Raw genomic sequence first — 24,813 nt, forward strand, 5'->3', positions numbered from 1 at the left:
AACCTTTACTTCTTGCATTTTTTTTTTCCTGTTGCTTAGTACATGATCCATTATTGGAATGGCCTTATAGGTATTCAATAAAGGTGAAATGTTAAATACAAAATCACTTGTCTATTAAATTTTATTCAAGGTTCTATAGAAGATCTGATAAATGAAACTTTGTGATGGAAATGTTTTATATGGTAGCCACTAGTCACATATAGCTATTGAGCCTTTGAATCATGGCTAGTTTGGTAAGTTTTATATTTTAATTTAAATAGACGTGTCTAGTGGCACCATATTGTACAATGCAGTTCTCATTCATTCAATAAATCTTAAGTACTTACAATGCATCGTGTACTCTTCTATGTACTGGGCAGACAGCAGTGAGCAAAACAAGGTCCCTGTTCACATGAAACTAATGTTCTAGTGACAACTATTAATTATATACCATGAAATGTCTCAAACTCCTGGGCTCAAGTCATCCTCCTGCCTTAGCCTCCCAAAGTGCTGGGATTATAGGTGAGAGCCACTGCACCTGGCCATGAACTTCTAACTTAGGCTTTTACTAATTATCTTCCTTGCAGAATAATGAACAGAAGACCCTTTAGACAAAGAACTTGCACTATGAGGTTTAATTGGAAACATCAAAATGGTTAAACAACTCATAATGAATTATAAAACTTTGATAGTTACATTGTACTATCATTTATGAGGCATTTATTCTTCATTATTTACACCTGAAAGAAACTGCATACTTGTGTGTTCTGTTCCCCATCTCAGAGCAAGATTATGAAGAGAAGGTCTAAACTACTTATATAAATCAAAACCCAACTGGGCTAGAAATGAAGTATAAAGAGAACTAAATCTATACACAGCTGTGCCATAAGAGCATTAGGTGGTTTTAGCTCTTATCTGGGGTATGAAAGCAATTTAGCTTATCTCACAGGAAACAAAAGCAGGTGCTGAATCATGAAAACCTCAATTATTTTTAGCATGCCTCTTAATTTTTCTTTCCCCTGGTTTCTTGTCGTCTGTGCTTGATTCTTGAACAGGTAACCACTTGAGAGGATGCCGGCGATAGATGGGCCATGGAGGAAGTGTCAGCTGGGCCAGAAAAGAGGAAATGCATAAATTATAGCTATTAAAAGTTTAAAAAATCATTACATATAATACCAGGTTCCCAAATGACTCCTATGCTGAGGGAACAAAAAGCAAAAAAATCCATATTCCGATAAAGGCTCTGTGCCACCATCCATGCAAAATACTGTAAGATGATGGCAACAGGCTCACTGCCTACACAAATGGCTTTAAAACCTAAAAGAAAGGTTGGGGGCCAGGCGTGGTGGCTCTCGCCTGTAATCCAAGCACTTTGGGAGGCCAAAGTGGGCGGATTGCTTGAGACCAGCCTGGCCAACACAGGGAAACCCTGTCTCTACTAAAAATACAAAAATTAGCTGGGTGTGGTGGTGGGCGCCTGTAGTCCCAGCTACTCGGGAGGCTGAGGCAGGAGAATCGATTAAACCCGGGAGCCAGAAGGTGCAGTGAGCCGAAATCGCCCCAGTGCACTGCAGCCTGGGCAACAGTGAAACTCCGTCTCAAAAAATTTAAAATAAATAAATAAATAAAAGGTGAGGGGGCAATGTGAGCACCATGAAAAACTCCTGCTGGCTTTGACCTTAAGATTATTACCTAGAGTAGCTGCCAAAGGAAATAAGCTGTGTCCTTTTATATAGTTCGCACCATCCGACACCACCTTTCCAATGATAGCAAAGGGAAACGCATTCTACTTTTCCAATGATAGCAAAGGGAAACGCTGTTTGGAAGAATGAGGGAAACGTTGGCTTTGGGTCTCACTACTGAGGTCTAACCAACCCGACTCACAAAACCCAAGTTGCCACTAACACCCACAAATTCCTTACCAAACATGAAAAAGCAAATCCGGCCATAACTATATAGACAGTCCACCCGAACTGTTCAGCCACGTACCCGTAGATAAATCCAACTATCTAGAGACAAATGAAGTATATTAAACACACTCAAACTGAGGGTTGGGAGGGAGGCGGGGGCGGAGATTAAATGTAAAACCAATACTTACTGCAGAAAAAAGAATAATTCCCTGAAACATCTGTTCAGCTAGCTTCTGGCCCTTGTAATCCTGGGGTGAAGCAGAGGAAAAAAAGAATTGGTTCCACCGCCGAAGAGATACAATTCCTGCCCTGACCTCACAACTTTGGCACAGGGTAACCCCAACATCAGGGTCTCCCGCTCTCCTAAGGGCCTGGGCAAGGTATTAAATTCTGGGCTTCCCGGGAGGAACTGAAACACCCTCACGGAGAACGGACAGGAGATTCTCGCGGAGTAGAAGAGAAGGGGACCCAGGAGGCAATTCGGGAAAGAGGGTGGAGGGTAACCATCCTGGCCCGGAACAGCGCAGCACCCGGTCGGTGCTCCGACATGGGCTTCGAAGCTGCCAGGCACAAGAACGGCGTGCGGAGGTCCCCGGGCTGCGCCCTCACCATCTGCGTGGGCAGCGAGCTCAGATGCTCCAGCATGGCTGGCTGAGGAGGCGGGCAGCCGAGCGCGGGTGGCAGGCTGCGAGGCGAGGGCGATCGAGACTTAGGGACCGTGAGGGCCAAGGTCTGGCACTGCGCGTCGGCAGCCGGGCCTTCTAAGCTCGGGAGAGCGATGGCGGCGGCCCCGGAAGCGGAAGTCTCCGACGGGCCGGTACAGCCCGTGTCCCCGCCCCGCGCCATCGCTAGGCGACGTGCGCTTTTGCCGCGGCGTGCCGCTCGCGAGGGCAGCTGAGGTGGTGGTGGCGGCCGCCGTGTCGAGGCATCGCGCGCCCGTGAAGGGTTCGCCGTCAGTGCTGCTGGGTGCCTGGAGCCGCGGACCCCGTCTCGAAAACTGTCCTTGACAGTGCCTGCGCGGCCCAGTGGCCGCCGGGGCGCGTCGCGTCTCCATGGCGACGGCCTTTTCCCTGCGAGGACCTCGGCGGCAGGGCTGCCCCGCGGCGCCTGCTTGGCGCGACGCTCTAGCGGTTACCGCCGCGGGCTGGCTGGGCGTTGTGGGGCTGCGCGGCTGCCACGGAGCTAGAGGGCAAGTGGGCTTGGCCCAGCGTGCAGGGTACGCGGGCGGCCAGACAACAGGCTGGGCTCCGGGGCCTGCGGCGCAGGCGCTGAGCTGGCAGGGCGGGCCGGGACGCGGGCTGCATCCTCATCTCCTCCATCGCCTGCAGTAAGGGCGGCCGCGGCGAGCCTTTGAGGAGAACGACTTGTCGGAGTCCTAACCAGGGGTATCTCTGAGCCTGGCGGGATCCCTGGAGCGTCACATCACTTTCCGATCACTTCAAAGTGTAAGGGGGGCCCTACTGACCCTTGGAATTTAGGGGGGCTACCCTAGGCGGCATCCACAAGAGAGAGAATTCCCTTGGAGAGGGGACCCCGGTGCTCGGCTGTCCCTCTCATCCGCGTAGAGAGTCCCTCATCTGGGGGCTCCCGAACTCTGCCCTCTCACATTCTGGCCGCCTTTACTGACCCTCACAGACCCAGGCTGGGCCCTCCCGATAGAGGCCAGCCAAAGGTTCACTCAGCCTCTCTTTCAAGGGTGGTGTATCTCTAAATCTTAGACCCTCCTCCGTTACCGTCAGCCAGGTGGGATGCCCACGTTTTGGAGAGAAACCGTTCTGAGGAACCCGGGCCTCTGGGTCCCAGCTGGCTCTCCGGCCCCCAGGTTATGTATTCTGGGTTAGCCACAAACAGTGGGATTCTAGGCACTCCTGGGACAGGGTGGGACTGCTGTCCTCATTCATGCAACCAGCAAATATTCACGGCACCTTGTTTGTGCCAGACAGCAGACCGAGGACACGGTTGTTACCAAGACCAGGCTGTTGCCTTGGAAGAGCCCAGAGCGTGTCAAGGGAGACAGCCACATCACGCCAGAAATACATGACAGAAGGATTAGCCCTGGGAGAGGGAGGCCCAGATGTGGGAGCTCGGGGGAGGTGCAGCTCAACGTGGAGTTTGGAGGAGGCTACCTTGACTTCTGAATGCCAAGTGGGAGCCAGCCAGATGAAAGGGTAGGAGAAAGTGTTTGTATATCCTCAGTGCCCTTTCATCCTTGCACGTGGCAGAGACCAAACAGTAAAATGCAGACACGTTTGACACTTTTCTGACCTCAGGAGTCAGGACGTGTAGAAGGCAGAAAGAGGGATGGGCAAGAGTTTATTCCTGTTTCCTTCCCATGCTCTGTATTTGTTGGTGTGTTTGAACAGACTTTCTGTTGTGTGTATAAATAGATATATCTCTGTGTGGCCTTTTTTTTTTTTTTCGAGACGAAGACTCGCTCTGTTGCCTAGGCTGGAGTGCAGTGGTCCAATCGCAGCTCACTGCAACCTCCGCCTCCTGGGTTCAAGGGATTGTCCTGCCTCAGCCTCCTGAGTAGCTGGGATTACAGGCATGCGCCACCACGCCCAGCTAATTTTTGTTTTTAGTGGAGACGGGGTTTCACTGTGTTGGCCAGACTAGTCTCAAACGCCTGACCTCAAGTGATCCACCCACCTCGGCCTCCGAAATTGCTGGGATTACAGACATGAGCCATGCGGCCCTGATGTGTATGAGAGGAAGTTCACTGATACATTGTACTTCATATATACTGCTTTGGAAAGATGTGTGTGGGCTGAGCCTGGTGGCTCAGGCCTGTAATCCCAGCACTTTGGAAGGCGGAGGCAGGTGGATCACCTGAGGTCAGGAGTTCAAGACCAGCCTGGCCAACATGGTGAAACCCTCTCTCTATTAAAATTAGCTGGGCGTGGTGGTGCACACCTGTAGTCCCTGCTGCTCGGGAGGTTGAGGCACGAGAATTGCCTGAATCTGAGAGGCAGAGGTTGCAGTGAGCCGAGACGGCGCCACTGCACTGCAGCGTGGCTGACAGAGCCAGACTCTGTTTCAAAAAAAAAAAAAAGGAAAGAAAGAAAGATGTGTATTTTCCCCCTAATTTGTAATCTGGCCTGTGATCCCGTTTTTAAAAAGAAATTTTTTTTAGATATGGGGTCAGGGGATGGTCATACTATGTTGCTCAGGCTGGTCTCGAACTCCTGGGCTCAGGTAGCCTCCCACCCCAGCCACCTGAATAGTTGGGATTATAGGTATCAGCCACAGTGCCTGGCTGATCCCGTTTTGTTTTTTATTTTTTATTTTTTTGAGACAGAGTGTCGCTTTGTCACCCAAGGCTGGAGTGCAGTGGCATGAATATGGCTTACTGTAGCCTTGACCTCCCTGGCTCAGGTGATCCTCCTGCCTTAGCCTCCCAAATGCTTGGGACTACAGGTGCACATCACCATGCCTGGCTAATTTTTGTATTTTTTGTAGAGATGAGCTTTCACAATGTTACCCAGGCTGGTCTTGAACTCCTGAGCTCAGTTGATCCGCCCATCCTAGCCTTGTTGTTTTCATTTTGGGATTATAGGCATGAGCCACTGTGCCCAGACCCTAATTTTTTAAACAGTTTTTCAATATATTTCTCTTCTTTACAAAGGCCTTGAGAAATTAAGTGCCTGGTAGGCACACAATTTTCCTAGCATGAAGTTAATTCAAACTTACTTTGTCCGTAGTCCCTGCTACTTGGGAGGCTGAGGCAGGAGGCTTGCTTGAGCCTAGGAGTTAGAGGCCAGCCTGGGCAACATGGTGAGACCCTGTCTAAAAAAACAAATGAACTAACTTGCATTGCAATATGCTATGTTTGAAAGTGCTTTGCAAAATTAATAGCCTTATGTAAGTGTTGGGTACTACTATGGGTGAAGATGAAGTAAGAAAGGGTTAAAAGGTAGGTTCACGATATCTTGGTTGGTAAAATGTCTTTAAGGAAACATTTTACCCAGAGCTTGTTGAAGGAATTTATTTTTTTAATAAATTTAGTTCCACCTACTATCTTGTTTCCACTGAATTGTTTTGAAAAAGTGAAGGTCAGATGAGCTGAGGAGGACCAACCAGGACAGGGTGACAATTAGACACCACCTTCTTAAGAGATGAATAGCTAGCTAACAGAGATGGTTTTTGAAAATAGCACCTTAAATGTTTTCTTGGCCGGGCGCTGTGGCTCACGCCTGTAATCTCAGCACTTTGGGAGGCTGAGGTGGGCAGATCACGAGGTCAGGAGTTCAAGACCAGTCTGGCCAACATGGTGAAACCCCATCTCTACTAAAAATACAAAAATTAGCTGGGCATGGTGGCGCACACCTGTAATCCCAGCTATTGGGAAGGCTGAGGCAGGAGAATCGCTTGAATGAGGGAGGCAGAGGTTGCAGTGAGCTGAGATCGTGCCACTGCACTCCAGCCTGGACGACAGAATGAGACTCCGTTTCAAAAAATAATAAACTAAAATAAGCCTTTTTTTTTTTTTTTTTGCTAGTTACAATGGCTAGAAATGCACTCCATACTTTTGATATCGATTGGATTTTGTGAATTTTTGTAACTTTTTCTCTGCTGTGGGTTTGTCAAGTGAATTTGGATAATATTCTTTTCTCTGAGGACACTCATGTTAAAGGTGAATGGGATACAACTCTGAACAGGCATGCTTTTACTGATGAGGCTAAGACCTTATGTTACTTGGTCATAGACAACCTGAATCCATGTCTACTTTAGGAATTTTAAGTAGAAACTTAAGTATGTTATGTTACGTTATTTTTTATTTTAAAGACAGAGTCTCTCTGTCGCCCAGGCTGGAGTGCAATGGCGTGATCTCGGCTCACTGCAACCTCTGTTGCCCAGGTTCAAGGGATTCTCCTGCCTCAGCCTCCTGAGCAGCTGCTAATTATTTTTGCAGTTTTTAGTAGAGACGAGGTTTCACCATCTTGGCCAGGCTGGTCTTGAACTCCTGATCTCGTGATCCACCCCACTTGGCCTCCCAAAGTGCTGGGATTACAGGCATGAGACACCCTGCCTGGCTGAAACTTAATTCTTAAATGTTTCTTTTGCTTTTCATCTTGTGATGTATAATGTACAAGGCTAAGGCTATCTATTTCTCCAACTTATTTTTAAGTTTTTTATTAATGACTACCACAAAAATTTCAGATCCCAAATTGGGTTCTTGGAAACTGTTAATTCAAAATGAGTTTCTGGCAGAATACTGTATATGCCTCGTTTCTTCCTGAATTAAAAAAAAAAAAAAAAGCGTTAGGGCATTTTGATGTCCCTTCTCATGTACTTACTGACTTTGGGGGCTTGTTTTTGTTTTGTAGGGTTAAAAACTAATATTTATATGACAGAAGAAAAAGATGTCATTCCGTAAAGGTATGCTCTTTCTACAAGTTAAGTTGTTTTTATACCTGGTCAAAGATAAAGAGGTATAACATAGGTTTTCCCTATCTATTTCAGTAAACATCATCATCTTGGTCCTGGCTGTTGCTCTCTTCTTACTGGTTTTGCACCATAACTTCCTCCGCTTGAGCAGTTTGTTAAGGAATGAGGTTACAGGTATGGGAACACTACTAATAATGCCTTAGAATCTGTTGCGGACCTGGTATTCTCTGTCGCACATCCTAAGTTCTTCTTTTTCCAGTAGTACTATCAGTTGTTTGTTAAGGGTTTGATCTGACAGAATATTCCTTTTCACCAAATCAGAGGCCTTAGGAGAGCCTCTGAGGGCTGCCATCTGTTCATATGTCAGCAGGACAGGGCTTCAGAAAGTGAGGGCAGACAAGTGTCCTTGGTGTTTCATGCTTGCTCTAGTCACTGGAGTGTCAGTCTAGTTACTTTCCTTCAGCTGTGCAGCTGCATCAGTGGGACTGTAGCAATAAAAGTTTGTCAAATGATTTTTAAAAATCACTGTGTTGTATAATATATTGCCCAGTATATTGAATTAGTCATTCGTACTGTTCTCCCTTGGTATTGAGGAATGTTTGAGGCTTGAGTGTTTGTCAAAAATCATTTTTGGATTGCCACCCACCATAGTTGACCAGAGTGAGAGACTATAATAGCTTTCCCCTGACTTTCACGGAGTGCTCTGATAGCATGTTTTATCACGTGTATATATGTATGATACATATAAAGTAATGCATGTTCCTGGTAGGAAAGTTTATAAAAAAGAGAATAGCGGCCAGGAGCAATGGCTCACGTCTGTAATCCCAAAACTTTGGGAGGCCGAGGTGGGCATCTCACAAGGTCAAGAGATCGAGACCATCTCAGCATTTTGGGAGGCCGAGGTGGGCAGATCACAAGGTCAGGAGTACAAGACCAGTCTGGCCAACATGGTGAAACCCCGTCTCTACTAAAAATACAAAAATTAGCTGGGCGTGGTGGTATGCCCCTGTAGTCCCAGTTACTCAGGAAGCTGAGGCAGGAGAATTGCTTGAACCCAGGAGGCGGAGGTTGCAGTGAGTCAAGATCACGCCACTGCACTCAAGCCTGGTGACAGAGTGAGTCTTCGTCTCAAAAAAAAAAAAAAAAAAAAAGAGACAACAGTATTCAAGCTCCATGAAGGCAATTTGTGTAGTTTTATCTTCTGTGCCTATGGATGATGGCTGATACTAGCTGTTCAATAAATATTGGTTGGTTGAATGATTTCATTTACAATTTTGGCTTAGTACCTTCCAGTTTTTTCCTACACATCTTTTTTTCTGTACAGTTGAGATTGTACTATATATAAACTGTACATGACATGTTTTTCTGTATATCATAAGCATGTCACTGTGATGGTAGAAACTCTTCATACATAATTTTAATGTCTATTAATTTGTTTCCACAGGATAACATCTTTTGGTACAACAGCTTTCAGACTTTTTGATGGCAGCCCTACAATAGGAAATACATTACATGTAGCACATGTACATACATGTGTATTTGCTTATTGGCTGTCTATCCTCAGAAAGTTAGGGATGTTTTATTCATGGCTGTAACCCCAGTGCCTAGATATTGCCTGGCACATAGTAAATACCAGAGTTCAATGAGGAATTAAAAAAAAAAAATGAAAGCCAAGAATGTATACAGGACAGTAATTGCAGTTTCCTTATGTGATACACTATATTTTCTTTGGTATTCTAATTCAGTTTTCTTTTTTTTTGAGACGGAGTTTTCCTATTGCTGCCCAGGCTGGAGTGCAGTGGCACAATCTCAGCTCACTGCAACCTCCACCTCCCGAGTTCAAGCGATTCTCCTGCCTCAGTCTCCCAAGTAGCTGGGATTACAGGCGTTCACCACTACACCTGGCTCATTTTGTATTTTTAGTAGAGATGGGGTTTCACCATGTTGATCAGGCTGGTCTCAAACTCCTGATCTCAAGTGATCCACCCGCCTCAGCCTCCCAAAGTGCTGGGATTACAGGCGTGACCCACCACGCCCAGCCTCTACTTCAGTTTTCTATTGCAATCCAGAAACTTTTTGTGTATAAATTGATTGTGACTCACTCAGTTGGTTTCATGCCTACTTGTGATTTGTGACTTGAAAAACATTGATTTAGTGAGCTGCTAAGTTTTCAAATTTAAGTAAAATTCTTTCTTTTGATTATATTTCAGATTTTGTCCTTAGGAAACTCTTGATACAAATTGCCACAATACATTCTAACAGGTTCTGTTATTTTCCTACCAGTAGTATATCAAAGTGCTGTCAGTATATTTTAAAGATGTAGGGTCCAGGCAGCCCCACAGGGTCAGTGGGCTTCTGCCCTGTGTGTGGCGACGAGAGAGTGTAGAAATAAAGACACAAGACAGAGATAAAAGACAGCTGGGCCTGGGGGACCACTACCACCAATGCGCGGAGACCAGTAGTGGCCCCGAATGTCTGGCTGCGCTGTTATTTATTGGATACAAAGCAAAAGCGGCAGGGTAAGGAGTGTGAGTCATCTCCAATGATAGGTAAGGTCACGTGGGTCATGTGTCCACTGGACAGGGGGCCCTTCCCTGCCTGGCAGCTGAGGCAGAGAGAGGAGACAAAGAGAAAGACAGCTTACGCCATTATTTCTGCATATTAGAGACTATTAGTACTTTCACTAATTTTCTACTGCTAGCTAGAAGGCAGAGCCAGGTGTACAGGATGGAACATGAAGGCGGACTAGGAGCGTGACCACTGAAGCACAGCATCACAGGGTGACGGTTAGGCCTCCGGATAACTGCGGGCAAGCCTGACTGATGTCAGGCCCTCCACAAGAGGTGGAGGAGCAGAGTCTTCTCTAAACTCCCCCGGGGAAAAGGAGACTCCCTTTCCAGGTCTGCTAAGTAGCGGGTATTGTTCCTTGACGCTTTTCGCTACCGCTAGACCACGGTCCGCCTGGCAACGGGCGTCTTCCCAGACGCTGGCGTCACCGCTAGACCAAGGAGCCCTTCTGGTGGCCCTGTCTGGGCATAACAGAAGGCTCGCACTCTTGTCTTCTGGTCACACCTCACTATGTCCCCTCAGCTCCTATCTCTGTATGGCCTGGTTTTTCCTAGGTTATGATTATAGAGCGAGGATTATTATAATATTGGAATAAAGAGTAATTGCTACAAACTAATGATTAATGATATTAATATATAATCATATCTAAGATCTATATCTGGTATAACTATTCTTGTTTTATATTTTATTATACTGGAACAGCTCGTGTCCTCGGTCTCTTGCCTCGGCGCCTGGGTGGCTTGCCGCCCACAATTTTCCTACCAGTAGTATATCAAAGTGCTGTCAGTGTATTTTAAAAAATGCTTCCTCCACTTTTCCAAAAGCTTATTTACATACAGGGAAAGTTTCAGGGCTATATGCTTCAGTTTAATGGGGGAGAATGAGGTAAATCAGTACCATAATCCTTACCTTCCCTTTTTCCATGTCTTGGACTCTATATCAAAAGCCCATGAGATTGTATCACAGTGCCTTCCTTGTTTTTTCAGATTCAGGAATTGTGGGGCCTCAACCTATAGACTTTGTCCCAAATGCTCTCCGACATGCAGTAGATGGGAGACAAGAGGAGATTCCTGTGGTCATTGCTGCATCTGAAGACAGGCTTGGGGGGGCCATTGCAGCCATAAACAGCATTCAGCAGAACACTCGCTCCAATGTGATTTTCTACATTGTTACTCTCAACAATACAGCAGACCATCTCCGGTGAGCTCTGCTTACGTGTTTCTGCTTCTAGAGGATGATCTAGAGCAGGCCAGCTGCCAATCCAGGAACTGTTTTTCTGTGGTTTGTGTGTTGTTTTATACAATTGAAATTGTACCACTGATAAACCGTACAAATGACATATTTTTTTAGGACTGTATTATGAGCATATCCCCATAATAGGAGAAGTGATACAAGGAGCTCATGCCAGGAAGTAAGTCAACTGTCACTCTGAACTGTTAACCCCACCTGACGGTGTTTTGATAATACTTTCTCAGTGAAGGCAGCAGTAAATGTTGATTTACAAGTCACAAGTTCTTATTACATGGACATGCTCAGAGCAGTTCTGGTCTAGAGTGGGAAGGGACTTAGCAACAATGGCAAGGTAGTGTTATGAAGCTGATCACAGATCCTGATCCAAATCCTGGCCCAGAGTGATCTGGGGAAACTTGGATAGTCCAATCCGTTTTGAAAATGAATAAGACTTATAAAACTTACTCCAAATTTGTTGGTCTAACAAATTAACCAGTTGTCAAATTTCTAAAACATTTTGGTCCTTGTGGCCCTCTCCATGGTTCATATTTAGTTTTTAAAGCTGTAAATTCTGAACCCATTTAAAATACAGAAACAGAAGCTGTATAAAAATAGACTACAGAAATAACACTAAGTATCCACAAAACACTGATTTGAAACTGACCTAGAAAAAATGTGCAGTACTCCTTTAGCAAACAGTTTTTTCTTACAGGTAGTGCCTCAGACTTCAGTGGTGCAATTAGGGTCACCACAGTGAATTAAGAAGTCAGTCTGTAGATAAGAGATTACTGTTGGTACCGTCACTTTGACTCCTTTTCTTCCTAGTGTATTTGGAGGATTAAGAGTTGGATGGTCCAGGTGGTGATGAAATGTTCTCAATTCTATATTGTTTTTCTAGAGTAGTTTTAGTGTTAGAAGATAATTGCCATAAAATCTTAATTCAGGGAGGGACTTTGGTGAGAATTACCCTCACTTCAGACGAGGAAACCAAAGCTCAGAGATAAAAGGAGCTTGAAAACACCTATTTGGTCCATAGGGTTTCTTTTGCATTATTCCCTCATTGGTTTGGAGACATTATTTGAAACTAAAATGTAGTGTTTTATCTTCATCAGGTCCTGGCTCAACAGTGATTCCCTGAAAAGCATCAGATACAAAATTGTCAATTTTGACCCTAAACTTTTGGAAGGGAAAGTAAAGGAGGATCCTGACCAGGGGGAATCCATGAAACCTGTGAGTTCCATGCATCCTTCTTTGTACTTGGCAGTATTAGGAAATAATGGAATACCTGGGTATCTGTGGGTATAGTGCAAGTAGTTTCCTGGGGACCAAGCCTGGGTGGTTCTAAGAGTCCTTTCTTCTCCTGAATGGGTACTGAAAGCATCCTAGGAGTTTCTATGTAAATAAAGGCACAGCCAGTGCAGTATCCTATGCCAATTATTCTTTCCTTTTCCAGTTAACCTTTGCAAGGTTCTACTTGCCAATTCTGGTTCCCAGCGCAAAGAAGGCCATATACATGGATGATGATGTAATTGTGCAAGGTATCAAAAATGTCACCATGAGTGCTGTTCTCCACCCAGACTGAGTACAATTGCTAAATAATGGGCTACAGTGGGCTGTAGTGATTATTTATGGTTTTATAAAAGATCACCATAGGGAGAAGTGGGAGTAACAGGGAACTCTCAAGGCAACTGAAATGTACATCTTAACATCTTGTCTATTTCAGGTGATATTCTTGCCCTTTACAATACACCACTGAAGCCAGGACATGCAGCTGCATTTTCAGAAGATTGTGATTCAGCCTCTACTAAAGTTGTCATCCGTGGAGCAGGAAACCAGGTAAATTGCTTACCAAACACCCCTCTTGCTACATTATCGTTTAATGGGAAGAGGTTGCAAATTCAGGGATCTCTTTGCTGCAATTTACACTCCCCAATCATTTCATCCCAAAACTCAAGCCTGCTTTTCTGTAGACTTCTTCATGGACAGATGTTCTTCTTGAACATCTGGTTTATTATGTCAACATCTAGGTTCCTATTCTAACTTGGAATTTCAAGTATCTATTTTCTAATCTGAAGAAGTCATAGTTTAACAGCTCTTCTCTCTACTGGTTATAACATTGTATCTATTCTGTTTGAAGCAGTAAGTACATATATCCTATTTGTGTTTTTAGTACAATTACATTGGCTATCTTGACTATAAAAAGGAAAGAATTCGTAAGCTTTCCATGAAAGCCAGCACTTGCTCATTTAATCCTGGAGTTTTTGTTGCAAACCTGACAGAATGGAAACGACAGAATATAACTAACCAACTGGAAAAATGGATGAAACTCAATGTAGAGTAAGTATGTAACTAGCCTAGCTGTGAAAAACTGTTGCATTTCAATTCCGAGAGTGAGTCTTGAGTAACAGGAGTTAGTCAGTACTTTTCACTAACAAACATTTGTTTTCTGTCCCAAGAGAGGGATTGTATAGCAGAACCCTGGCTGGTAGCATCACAACACCTCCTCTGCTTATCGTATTTTATCAACAGCACTCTACCATCGATCCTATGTGGAATGTACGCCACCTTGGTAAGTAGAATTAACCAGTGGCATAAGCTAGTAAAGAATTGCTATCTAAAGAACTATCCTCAGGGATGGGGTATATTCTTTCTTTCCCTTAAGTTTTCTGCACAATTTCACATGGCGCAATGATGTGGCTATTTGTCTCAAATATAAGGTTCCAGTGCTGGAAAACGATATTCACCTCAGTTTGTAAAGGCTGCCAAGTTACTCCATTGGAATGGACATTTTAAGCCATGGGGAAGGACTGCTTCATATACTGATGTTTGGGAAAAATGGTATATTCCAGACCCAACAGGAAAATTCAACCTAATCCGAAGATATACCGAGATCTCAAACATAAAGTGAAACAGAATTTGAACTATAAGCATTTCTCAGGAAGTCCTGGAAGATAGCATGTGTGGGAAGTAACAGTTGCTAGGCTTCGATGCCTATCAGTAGCAAGCCATGGAAAAAGATGTGTCAGCTGGGTAAAGATGACAAACTGCTCTGTCTGGCAGTCAGCTTCCCAGACAGACTATAGACTGTAAATATGTCTCCATCTGCCTTACCAAGTGTTTTCTTACTACAATGCTGAATGACTGGAAAGAACAACTGATATGGCTAGTTCAGCTAGCTGGTACAGATAATTCAAAACTGCTGTTGGTTTTAATTTTGTAACCTGTGGCCTGATCTGTAAATAAAACTTACATTTTTCAATAGGTATCTTCTTTTTTTATTCCAGATAACTACTTCCACTCACAGTGAGATGAATTGTCTTTTTACAGAATTTAGGGATTCCACATTGCCTGGTTTTAATATAATATTCACAAAATTTACACAGCTCATGCATACCATAACTTAACACACATTATACAGAGAACAGTTTAGCAGTCTGCTTAGAATGTTAAAAAAAAAAAAAAAAGGCCAGGCACGGTGGCTCACGCCTGTAATCCCAGCACTTTGGGAGGCTGAGGCGGGCGGATCACGAGGTCAGGAGATCGAGACCATCCTGGCTGACACGGTGAAACCCCGTCTCTACTAAAAATACAAAAAAAAAAATTAGGCCAGGCACGGTGGCTCACGCTTGTAATCCCAGCACTTTGGGAGGCCGAGGTGGGCGGATCACGAGGTCAGGAGATCGAGACCACGGTGAAACCCCGTCTCTACTAAAAAATACAAAAAAAAAAAAAAATTAGCCGGGCGTGGTGGCGGGCGCCTGTAGTCCCAGCTACTCAGAAAGGCTGAGGCAGGAGAATGGCATGAACCCTGGGGGGCGGAGCCTGCAGTGAGCGGAGATCGCACCACTGCACTCCATCCTGGGCGACAGCGAGACCCCATTTCAAAAAAAAAAAAATCTCATAAAAAGCCATGGTTCTGTTACACATAATCTGTACTGAAGTCATAAGCATCATCCTCTTCAATCATTTTATCCAAGATAAAAGACCGTGTAGACTGTTCACCTATATTGCAGGAAAACAGAGAGATTTTATTTTCAAAAAGTAAAAGTGATTCTACACCATGCTGCTTCGTTAGAAGAACCCCTTTTGCCTGCCTCACCTGTAGTCTCCTCAGACAGTGCCTCCCCCGTCTCTTCTGCATCGACCATGCCTGAGCTATTTTCCTGTGTGACAAAAATAGTGCTGGATTAGTAGCCCTTGTCTGCTCATTTAATCCAAGTAGTTACGTACCTGAAAAATTAACTCTTTGGAGGTACATATAACGGGATGTGCAAAATTAAGGCTAACGGATCACAAGCCTCAAATATTTCCTATCTTCAGTTCCTTCCCATTATATATTATAATGCTAGAAAACTCACTTCAGTTTTAAACAACTCATGGAGGACACACTTACATCAACTTCTTCATCAACAATTTCCTGGTCACTGTCTTTGTCATCCTCCCTCTCCTCCTGCTTCCTTTCTTTCCATTTTGGCAATTCTTCACGTATGTCCTTTTCTTCTATTATTCCATTTGTCAGACCGGAAGACTGGAAAAGGATGCTATTGGCCAAATGAGGGCCCTTGATGGCTGGGAAAGAAAGTCCATGTAAACAGGTAAGAGCTCTACTGGCCTGTCAGCTGATGAAGAGAGCAGAGACACACAATTCTCACCTCTTATACTCTGTGCATTGTTCTTTTCCAGTTCTTCCAGATTGAAGCCCCTTTTCATGTCTACCACAATACTCTCATTAAAATATGGAGGAGTCGTCCAAGATGTAGGGGGATGGCAATAGTAAGCTAATGAGGCACTGATATTAAAAATAAGATGTGTCAAAAGGAGGTTTATTCTGGTGGTCACCAAAATGCCAACAGAAAAGAAAGCTTACCCTGTCCACTCAGACCACAGCAGTCTGGCAGCACCTTCAACATTTGGGATTCCACCTTTTTGGTGCATACCTCTTCTCTGAGCAAGCATAGTAAAAAATTCCAGAGAATTCCTGTAGCCTGGGACAGTATATTTCAGTACTACCTTAAAAAACAAACAAACAAACAAAGGAGCTGTCCTTCATCTGACATGCCAGTACTTTAAAACACTTCCAAAATTTTTCTACTCAAAACGCTTATGATGAAAGAAGATGGCTCCAAGGAGTTCATGAGAAGGGGTCCTTTTACCTGTCGAGCATCAGCCTGGGAAAGGATGGCACTGGCAGCCTCCATCGGTTTTACTACTTCAATACTTGCTGGACTTCGCAGAGCAAGCGCAGAGGAGGAATTAAATGGAGATACGATGAAGCTCGGACTATCTATGATTGTGATCTGTTTGTCCAAGGGGACAACTTGCATGCTCCTGAAAGAAGAGCAATGGAATTGATGAGGGCATTGGTCTATTTGGAGGGTAAGAGACAGAACATGAAGCTCAGGGTTGGATTGAACAGACTCAGCACAGTCAGTCAGATCCAGTTTATCATCATTTGCTTCACATTTATCTGTAAAAGCATACCCGACTGTTCTAAAGAGAAACACTACATGTTATAGCTTATATATTTACATCAACCAAAACACATGCTATTTCCTTTGCTATAAATATGCCGCCTTCTGGCTGGGCGCGGTGGCTCACGCCTGTAATCCCAGCACTTTGGGAGGCCGAGGTGGGTGGATCACCTGAGGTCAGGAGTTCGAGACCAGCCTAACCAACATGGAGAAACCTGTCTCTACTAAAAATACAAAATTAGCCAGGCGTAGGGGCACATTCCTATAATCCCAGCTACTTGGGAGGCTGAGGCAGGAGAATCGCTTGAACCTGAGAGGTGGAGGTTGCAGTGAGCTGAGATTGTGCCATTGCACTCCAGCCTGGGAACAAGAGTGAAACTGTCTCAAAAAAAAAAAAAAAAAAAAAAAAAAAAAAAAAAAAAATCACCTTCCTTGAGATAACCAAAATAAAATAGTGTGTCACTATAATATTATAATTATGGACACCTCCATTTACCTTGTAAGCCCCATGGATACACCAACATTACACATCTGTTCTTGTTTTAAGCTATTGATAATGCTGCTTTTCCCCACATTTGGGAAACCTACAAATAAATGGGAAATCCAGATATAAAAAGCATTATATGTTGGCACTTATGAAATTTTCACTGCCTAATTTTTCATTTCTGATGTTTAGGGCAAGATCAGAGTTGGATCTCAGTGTCTTCACTTCAATACTAAGACCAATTTTGGTTTCTTCATTTCTTGCACAAGTAATGCAAAGGCAGGAAAATACTATAAATTCAAACAAACCAAGAACTTTTAGAAACCAGCTTCCTACAGTAATCAGTCCCAACAAAAAACCTGAATCTGGCAGCAGTTGTAAGTTTTTTTCTTTAAATTGTGTGTGGTTATGTGCTTTCAGTAAGGTATAGGCAAGAAGCTAGTATTTGAGTGAGCCTTTTACTTGACAACAACTCCATATACTGCTGCTTGGGCACTTGGAGAGCTGGCTAAACTTAACTATTTCAACACTTAAAAAGTAAAAAGTAATGAACTGAAACTCACCAATTACTCCAACCCGAATGGCTTTGCCGCAAGTCTCCTGAAAACCTCCAAGAAGTTTCCAAAGGCCCTCTTTCCCAAAGCAGACTTCACTTCTGAATGGAGCAGCATTCTTCTTTGCCTTCACACGCTAAAATTCCAAACAGTTGAATTATTCTGGCAACTTACCTGATAAATTATTTCAACAAACCCCAAGCAATCAGGCTCCAGAGCCCAGCTCTTAAGATAACTACATTGCCTGTCAGATGATCTCTGGCTGAAATCAGAGTTGGATCTTGTAATTTTTCATTTACTTAAATCAAGATTTTGTACACTCATCATATTTCAACCAAAATCTGAAAGAATCACATTTCTTACCGCTAATAAAGGATACCTTGGTTATCTTCCCTTTATCCTTTGGTTTTGTTGAGGCTCTGAACACCACTGTTGGCAATTCTTTCTTCAAACAATTTAGCCAGCTCTCCAAATTCTCCTTTGGTACCAGATCTGATAGGAATTAGAAATAAGACATTTGCGGCCAGGCGCGCTGGCTCATGCCTGTAATCCCAGCACTTTGGGAGGCCGAGATGGGCGGATCACGAGTTCAAGAGATTGAGACCATCCTGGCTAACACGGTAAAACCCCGTCTATACTAAAAATACAAAAAAATTAGCTAGGCGTGGTGGTGGGCACCTGTAGTCCCAGCTACTCGGGAGGCTGAGGCAGGAGAATGGCGTGAACCCCGGAGGCGGAGCTTGCAGTGAGCTGAGATCGTGCCACTGCACTCCAGCCTAGGTGATAGAGCAAGACTCCATCTCAAAAAAAAAAGAAAAAAGAAAGAAATAAGACATTTGCTCCAATTTGGCTATTTTGTTGAGATGCATTTGCAAAATCTGGCAACTATAGATTTTACTCTGGTTTACATTTTCCCAGTCTTTTCAAAAGGATTTAACTAGAAAATCAGGGCAGGGTAAGCTCCCCTACCATGCTGCCTGTATCTTAACAAAGCTCAGCATCTGCACTTCGCTATTTCAATTCCCCTTGTATTTGCTCACTCGAAAACTTCAGGACAGACTCAACGTCTGGATTACAACCCTACTAACCCTAGAGCTATGTTTCCAGAATTTACCTTTAGCTAGCAGCCAATTGTTTTTTTTATTCATTCATTTTTTTTTTTTTTGAGACGAAGTGTTGTTCTGTTGCCCAGGCTGGAGTGCAGTGGCACAGTATCAGCCCACTGCAACCTCCGCCTCCCGGGTTCAAGCAATTCTGCTGCGTCAGCCTCCCAAGTAGCTGGGACTACAAGTGCCCACCACCATGCCCGGTTAATATTTGTATTTTAGTATATAGATGGGGTTTCACCGTGTTAGCCAGGCTTTTCTCGAACTCCTGGCCTCAAGTGATGTGCCCACTTTAGCCTCCCAAGCAGCCAATTGTTTCTTAACCCCAACAATAATTTTAGATCTCATTCCCATTTTCTGCTTTGTAATTCTCTGTTCTGGGTTTTCTTGTTCCTGCTGCTCAAACTCAGATGCATAATTATGCATTTCATTTAAATATTTTGTCACATACATTCCAATTTATTTCACTCTTGAACTAATACCCGACATTGTGTAGGTGTGGGGAATTTGTCACACTGTCATCACTTCCTAGATGAAATATACTACACAATAAGCTGGGTATAGCAGCTTACACTCTTTATTTAAAAGACGGTAAATACTGAATGGCAAAAGAATAGTAGAAACCAGTTGAGTCAGTTGTAAAAGTCACCTCGTCCCCACTGCCTAGCACTGTCTCTGGCAAAGTGCACGTACTCCGGCTTTGCTGAGATCAAAGTTGGATCTAATCAGTCTTCAGTGACTATCAGACTGTATCCTCATACCTCACCAATGTACACGGAAGACAAAGGGTACCCTCTTTACTCACCTGATTTATTTAATATAAGTACCAGCTTTTTCTGTCCACTCTGGACAATGGCCTCTTCTACCTGAGGACATCTGCAACCAAGAGGATCTCTGGCATCCAACACCTCTAGGACAACATCGGAGGCTTCAATCACCTATCAAGGAAAAAATGACCAGAACTACATTATCAAGGAGAAAATGATCAGAACTACATCCCTTGCTCTGGTAATACCTTCCGCAAGAGAGTACTGGCATTATCCATTTAGCAACAGGGTGAGCTCAGAGTTGGATCTCATGTCTTCACTTTGGTATGAAGAATGTTGACCCTCATCATTTCTCACACAGGAAAGTAAAACATAGGCTTGCTCAGCAGTCTCTGATCAAGATGGATTTCAAAAATGAAAATATCCCCGTCTGAATCCTCCCATAGTGAATGACGTAGTTTGATAGGTCCTTTTGGCCTTGCCAAAAGCTGCTGAAGGGCAGTCAGGTTCTATCCATGGGGGAGTGAGCTTGGGAAAACGGATGCTGGGGACGGGAGTGCTGGAGAGCAACTACACCAAGTTGTCCTCCTTCACTTAGGTTTCAACAGAGTACTTTAGAGACCCTTAGCGTGACATTGCTTACTCCAATATACTTTTCTCAATCTCAACTTTTTTTTAATGTTGTAAATCATGCTTACAGGCAGAACCAGTTTTGTGCAAATATTTAGAACCAAAGAAACTATTTCTGTCAGGTAAACATAGCAGGAAAGGCATTAAACAGCATAAGCTAGAGTTGAGTCATGAAATGATTTGTTGGTGAAAGGTGGGAGGAGGGAGAGGATCAGGAAAGATAACTAATGCGTACTAGGCTTAATACCTGGGTGATGAAATAATCTGTACAACAAACCCCCCCCGACACAAGTTTACCCATATAACAAACCTGCACATGCACCCTTGATCTTAAAAGGTTAAAAAAACCTGACTTGAGTCTTTTAAACCTCATTACCACTGTCAGACACTGACCTAGGCTAAGATACCTTTTTAAGTTCTTGGCAGTACAGCTTCTTTGAATTCTGTTTGCCCGACTTGGCTTTGTTCTCAGTTTTGCAAAGCCCAAACTCCTAGAGGATAAAGAACACAAAATTAGAAGTAGAGCAGTTGTAACCTCTAACTCCATTTTCCACAGCTGAGTAGCAGCACTTGCAGTTGTTAAATAGGTAAGATGGAGTCTGAACTCAGTTGTCTTCCTCCCAAGAAGCTCAGCAGCCTGTGGATGTGCTTTTATTTCTGCATCAGAACTCATCTCTCAGCCAGGCACAACAGCCCACACCTGTAATACCAGAAACTTCGGGAGGCTGAGGTGGGTGGATCACTTGAGCCCAAGAGTTTGAGACCAGCCTTGGCAATATAGTGAAAGCCTGTGTCTACTAAAAAAAATTAGCCAGGTGTGATGGTGTGCTTCTGTAGTCCCAGCTACTTGGAGACTGAGGTGGTAAGACTGCTTGAGCCTGGGTGGTCCAGGTTGCAGTGAGCTGTGATTGTGCCACTGCACTTAAGCCCAAGCAACAAAACCAAAATCAAAACCCCTGATCTCTCATTCATAAAGAGACCTAATCATACCTTTTCCATAGGTTCCACATTTGATGGCTTAATATCAGGATTAGTTTCAAGTTTTCTTTTCTTTTCTAGTTCCTTCTGCCTGTCAAGTTTCTGCTGCTGTTTTAGTTCTTCAAGCTGTGTCAGAGCCGTAAGGGAAATAGGTGAACCAGTGACTAGTGTTGTTACCTTACTCTGAAAAATATCACACATAACACACTACACCACTCACTGAAAATTCTGGCTAACATAACTTACCCTCTGTTTCCTTAGCTCAGCTTCCCTAAGAAGAGCCTCCTTAAAGGGAGCACTGTTTGGAACTCCTGGGTCTTTCCTAGGCTTCTTGTGACCCCGCTTTTTAGCCTCCTTCCTTAATTTTCGATGATGTTCTCGAACCTATTAAAATAAAGAGATTTTGTCTGCTTACAAAAATATCTTCATACTTAAGCAGAATTCAAGTGAGAAACCAGTCTGGCTGCAATTTAGTTATGCCTATAAAATGTCCTAGGAAAATGGAGCTTTAATTGGAATCTTACAAAGTAATGCATGTGTAAGTATAAAACAGCAAGAAATTGTAACTAGAAGGCTCTCTATGCAGAGATCAACATGCTGAACAAATTTAGAGACTTATCACCAAATCACTGCACTTTCTCACAGCTGCGCTCGTGAGGCCTAAGAGCTTGTGCCCATGGTCAGTCTATCCAATGCCATTTCCCGAAACCAAATCACATTAACCCAGACTTTCCTGCAAAGGAACAGGGCAAAATCAGTTTAGCAATGTGTTTGGTATAGCTCTCTCACGCACTTACCTTTTTTTGGATTTTATACCGCTTATGGCAGGTCATGCGTTTACTTGCTTTCTTTAACTCTACAAAGAAACACATCACAAATCTGTTAACCCAAATGATGAGTTCTAGGTTAACGCACTATAGAGTTATATCCTTTTCTTGTGTTATTGGCCACCAAACCTAACGTTAAGTCTAATGCGAAATGCCTAATGCAAACATACGTGCTTTCAAATCCCAGAGAACTAGATTCAGTAGATCCAGAATGGAGTCCAAATTCCCTGCACCTACTCTTACAATATTAGAATGGGATCATACACAGCAGCGTATGAGACCCAAAACGACAGCCACTTCGTGTCAAACAGCACGAATCATAAGGCAGGAGAGGAACACTGAGTCTGGGAGGCGATTCTCAGCTCTCACCTGGGCCAGTCTGCACGTGGCCACGGAAAGGAAAATACTGGGCCTGAAACCAGACGCTGCTTCCTTAGGAAAGTCTTCCCCACCCTCTGCCCGACTTCGTTCCGCAGAATGAGCCCGCGCGGTTAACATGATCGCCGTAGGGACTTCCAACTGTCGGTTCTACCAGGAAATAGAGCCAAGGCCTACGCGTAGGCTCCCACCCCCATACCAGCATAGACAAAGCCGTAGCCGTAGAAGAGCGTCGTGGTGGCTGCAGCAACTTCCAGACGTGGGTCCCTCCACACCCGCCTCCCGACCCCACTTACTAGGCCTTTTCATATTGGCTGTAGAAAGCAGCACGAGCACGACAACCTGCCTCCGCTGGCGCCACGTGTGAACTGAAGCCACTGACTAGCGTCACGCACTTACGCTGCCGCCGTAAAGTGCGTCACCGCCCCTCTGCGTGCGCGCGCACGCAGTGTCGCGCGGAGCAGGGATCGCTTGGCGGCCGCGGGACTGGTTTTGCGGCGGCACCGGGAGGGGTAAGGGAGGTGAGGGTGGCGGGTGCCGGAGCGACGGCAGCGGCCGCGTCCGGAAGAGCAATAGCAGCAGCCGTGGCGGCCACGGGGCGGGGCGCGGCGGTCGGTGACCGCGGCCGGGGCTGCAGGCGGCGGAGCGGCTGGGTAAGGCCGGGCCCAGGGCGGGTGGGGCCGCTCCCCCTCGGCCAGCTGCCGGGCCTTTGTGTGGGCCCGGGCGGGCGGGAGCCGCGGCGGAAGCCCCGCCCCGGCCGTGGGGACGAGCCGGTCGGGCCGGGCGCGCGATGCTGGGCGGGGCGCGGCGGCGGGCCTCCGGATGGGCCCAGTAGCCTTGTCGCACCTGCCGGCAGGGACAAAGGCGCACTACGGGTCGGAAACTCCCCGCGCTCCTCTTTCCCGCTCGTCGCGGGGCAGCTTCAAAGCTGTCAACGTTTCCCTCAGTCCCCAATACCAGTGACAGGTCGGGAAAGTCCTTCATTTCCTCCGTTGCTCAGGGCCTCTTTTTTTTGTTGTTGTTTCTTGACGGTTCGACACAAACTCTTAGTGATTTTCTTTCCGTATTTTTTCCGGGTATTTTAATCAATGGGACTTGTATTTATAGTAGAGGCCAGATATTTCAGCTTCTCATCTCAACACCACAAAGAATCCGGGATTTTGGGAACTGTGTATATTTCTTGGTTTGGGGAAGCACGGTTTTGTTATTATAATAAGTTTTAATTTAAAGGGGAAGAAAGAGTTGCAAAAATATAGAAAAAGTCCTGAAAAATAAGTACACGGTATAGTGGATATAGAAATTCTTACAATAATTATAGAAGCGTATGTTGGGGTAAAATGTTTTAATTAACTTACTTTCCAACACATTAGGATTCTTGACAAATAATTTTAGGTATTATTTTTTTCTCCATTTGGCTATGTGCTTTTCCCCAAAAAGTGCAGATTGGACTCATGCACATAAAAGAGTAGCATAATTTTTGCTTTATTACTTACAGGTCGCCCATATTTGATTTTGAGCTCCAAAATGGAAGATTGGAAAATATGTTTTGAAGAGGTGTTTCAAATTAAAACAATAAAGAGTTTATGTGTGGATGAATGGAAGGGCCTTGACCGCTTTCTTTGGCTTTGGGAATGTACAAAATACCTCAAATGTTAATATCCTACCAAAATTCCCAAGATAAGTAAATTGTGGTATATCTATATGATAGATTACTATCAAGTCATCAAACATCATGAGGAAGAATGTTGACTTGGAAGAATCTTCACTAAAACACAGGCTGTAGAATAATATGTGGTTTGTTAACGTTTTGGTAAAAAATAATAGGTAACTAAGGCATAAATACCAAAAACTGAATGACAACGTTAAGAATGGTTTTTTTCTTGGAAGTACGTTTATAGGTGGTTTTTTTTTTCCTTTGAGTCTTGTTTTCCAAGATTTTGTTTTAAGCATGTATTGTATTGCTAAATATTACCAGAAATACAGGAGAGGGCTAAAGTTCATAAACGGTCGAAATACACTGTTTGTCTATAGTAAGTCGATATTCTCCCAGTTGCACATTATTAAGTATTCTTAACTGTCCACTATAAATTATTGATTGTTAGACTTTTGAACTTGTAACTGTAATCAAGGCCATTTTAAAACTTGGAATTGAACTCTGGAATCTGTCTTTCCTCTTCATGGAAAGACAAAATTGCTGAAGGGATGCTTACAGGCTTTTTATTTTTTATTTTATTTATTTTTATTTTATTTTTTTTTTGAGACAAGGTCTGACTTTGTTGCCCAGGCTGGAGTTCAGTAAAGTGATCATGGCTCACTGAAGCCTTGTGCTCCTAGGCTCAAGCAATCCTCTCACCTCAGCATCCCGAGTAGCTGGGATTACTGATGTGCAGCACCACACCCAGCTAATTTTTATTTTTGTAGAGACAAGGTCAATCTATGCTATCGAATCTGGTCTTGAACTCTCTGCCTCAAGCGGTCATCCTGCCGCAGCCTCTCCAAGTGCTGGGATTACAGATATGAGACCCTGTGCCTGGCTGAGGCCT

General features: G+C 44.3%; 4 protein-coding genes and 4 non-coding genes across 17 annotated transcripts in view; 2 read left to right on the forward strand and 6 right to left on the reverse strand.

Moving 5' to 3' along the window:
* Positions 1–599: 599 nt before the first annotated feature.
* Positions 600–2,799, reverse strand: SPCS1 (signal peptidase complex subunit 1). The gene is made up of 4 exons (XM_003257175.4): positions 2,499–2,799; positions 2,078–2,137; positions 1,902–1,988; positions 600–1,086 (listed from the first exon to the last, which is right to left on the reverse strand). The coding sequence occupies exons 1-4, from the start codon at positions 2,733–2,735 to the stop codon at positions 961–963; spliced, it is 510 nt and encodes a 169-aa protein (XP_003257223.1). The 5' UTR covers positions 2,736–2,799; the 3' UTR covers positions 600–960.
* GLT8D1 (glycosyltransferase 8 domain containing 1) lies at positions 2,698–14,338 on the forward strand. Of its 3 annotated transcripts, none has more exons than XM_003257171.3 (10): positions 2,698–3,334; positions 7,217–7,268; positions 7,353–7,451; positions 10,832–11,045; positions 12,188–12,305; positions 12,529–12,613; positions 12,799–12,911; positions 13,246–13,412; positions 13,532–13,644; positions 13,793–14,338. In XM_003257171.3, the coding sequence occupies exons 2-10, from the start codon at positions 7,253–7,255 to the stop codon at positions 13,981–13,983; spliced, it is 1,116 nt and encodes a 371-aa protein (XP_003257219.1). In that variant the 5' UTR covers positions 2,698–3,334; positions 7,217–7,252; the 3' UTR covers positions 13,984–14,338. The 3 variants fall into 3 exon arrangements, with proteins under 3 accessions (XP_003257219.1, XP_030667489.1, XP_030667488.1); XM_030811629.1 differs by having other exon boundaries at positions 3,016–3,334; positions 13,738–14,338; XM_030811628.1 differs by having other exon boundaries at positions 3,024–3,105.
* A 575-nt stretch (positions 14,339–14,913) lies between these two features.
* Positions 14,914–22,752, reverse strand: GNL3 (G protein nucleolar 3). The gene is made up of 15 exons (XM_003257177.3): positions 22,567–22,752; positions 21,863–21,921; positions 21,312–21,449; positions 21,078–21,191; positions 20,495–20,578; positions 19,496–19,628; positions 17,964–18,076; positions 17,594–17,720; positions 17,043–17,130; positions 16,229–16,403; positions 15,943–16,085; positions 15,728–15,864; positions 15,469–15,644; positions 15,175–15,238; positions 14,914–15,077 (listed from the first exon to the last, which is right to left on the reverse strand). The coding sequence occupies exons 1-15, from the start codon at positions 22,577–22,579 to the stop codon at positions 14,995–14,997; spliced, it is 1,647 nt and encodes a 548-aa protein (XP_003257225.2). The 5' UTR covers positions 22,580–22,752; the 3' UTR covers positions 14,914–14,994.
* LOC115834969 lies at positions 16,463–16,539 on the reverse strand. The gene has a single exon (XR_004029951.1). It is a non-coding gene; the product is annotated as a small nucleolar RNA SNORD69 (small nucleolar RNA).
* Positions 17,217–17,292, reverse strand: LOC115834968. The gene has a single exon (XR_004029950.1). It is a non-coding gene; the product is annotated as a small nucleolar RNA SNORD19 (small nucleolar RNA).
* Positions 17,841–17,924, reverse strand: LOC115834976. Its single transcript, XR_004029957.1, has one exon. It is a non-coding gene; the product is annotated as a small nucleolar RNA SNORD19B (small nucleolar RNA).
* Positions 19,387–19,454, reverse strand: LOC115834967. The gene has a single exon (XR_004029949.1). It is a non-coding gene; the product is annotated as a small nucleolar RNA SNORD19 (small nucleolar RNA).
* The window catches only part of PBRM1 (polybromo 1), a 141,106-nt gene continuing 139,041 nt past the window's right edge, over positions 22,749–24,813 (forward strand). For 4 of the 8 annotated variants that reach the window (XM_030811634.1, XM_030811636.1, XM_030811643.1 and 1 more), the window contains exon 1: positions 22,759–22,923. The gene's annotated coding sequence lies outside the window, so the exon portion shown is untranslated. Of the gene's footprint in view, positions 22,924–23,072; positions 23,237–23,765; positions 23,825–24,813 lie in introns of those variants that run through there. The other 4 variants (XM_030811637.1, XM_012496530.2, XM_030811633.1 and 1 more) reach the window with 4 other exon arrangements.

This window comes from Nomascus leucogenys, chromosome 4, assembly GCF_006542625.1.
Source record: "Nomascus leucogenys isolate Asia chromosome 4, Asia_NLE_v1, whole genome shotgun sequence".
NCBI lineage: Eukaryota > Metazoa > Chordata > Mammalia > Primates > Hylobatidae > Nomascus > Nomascus leucogenys.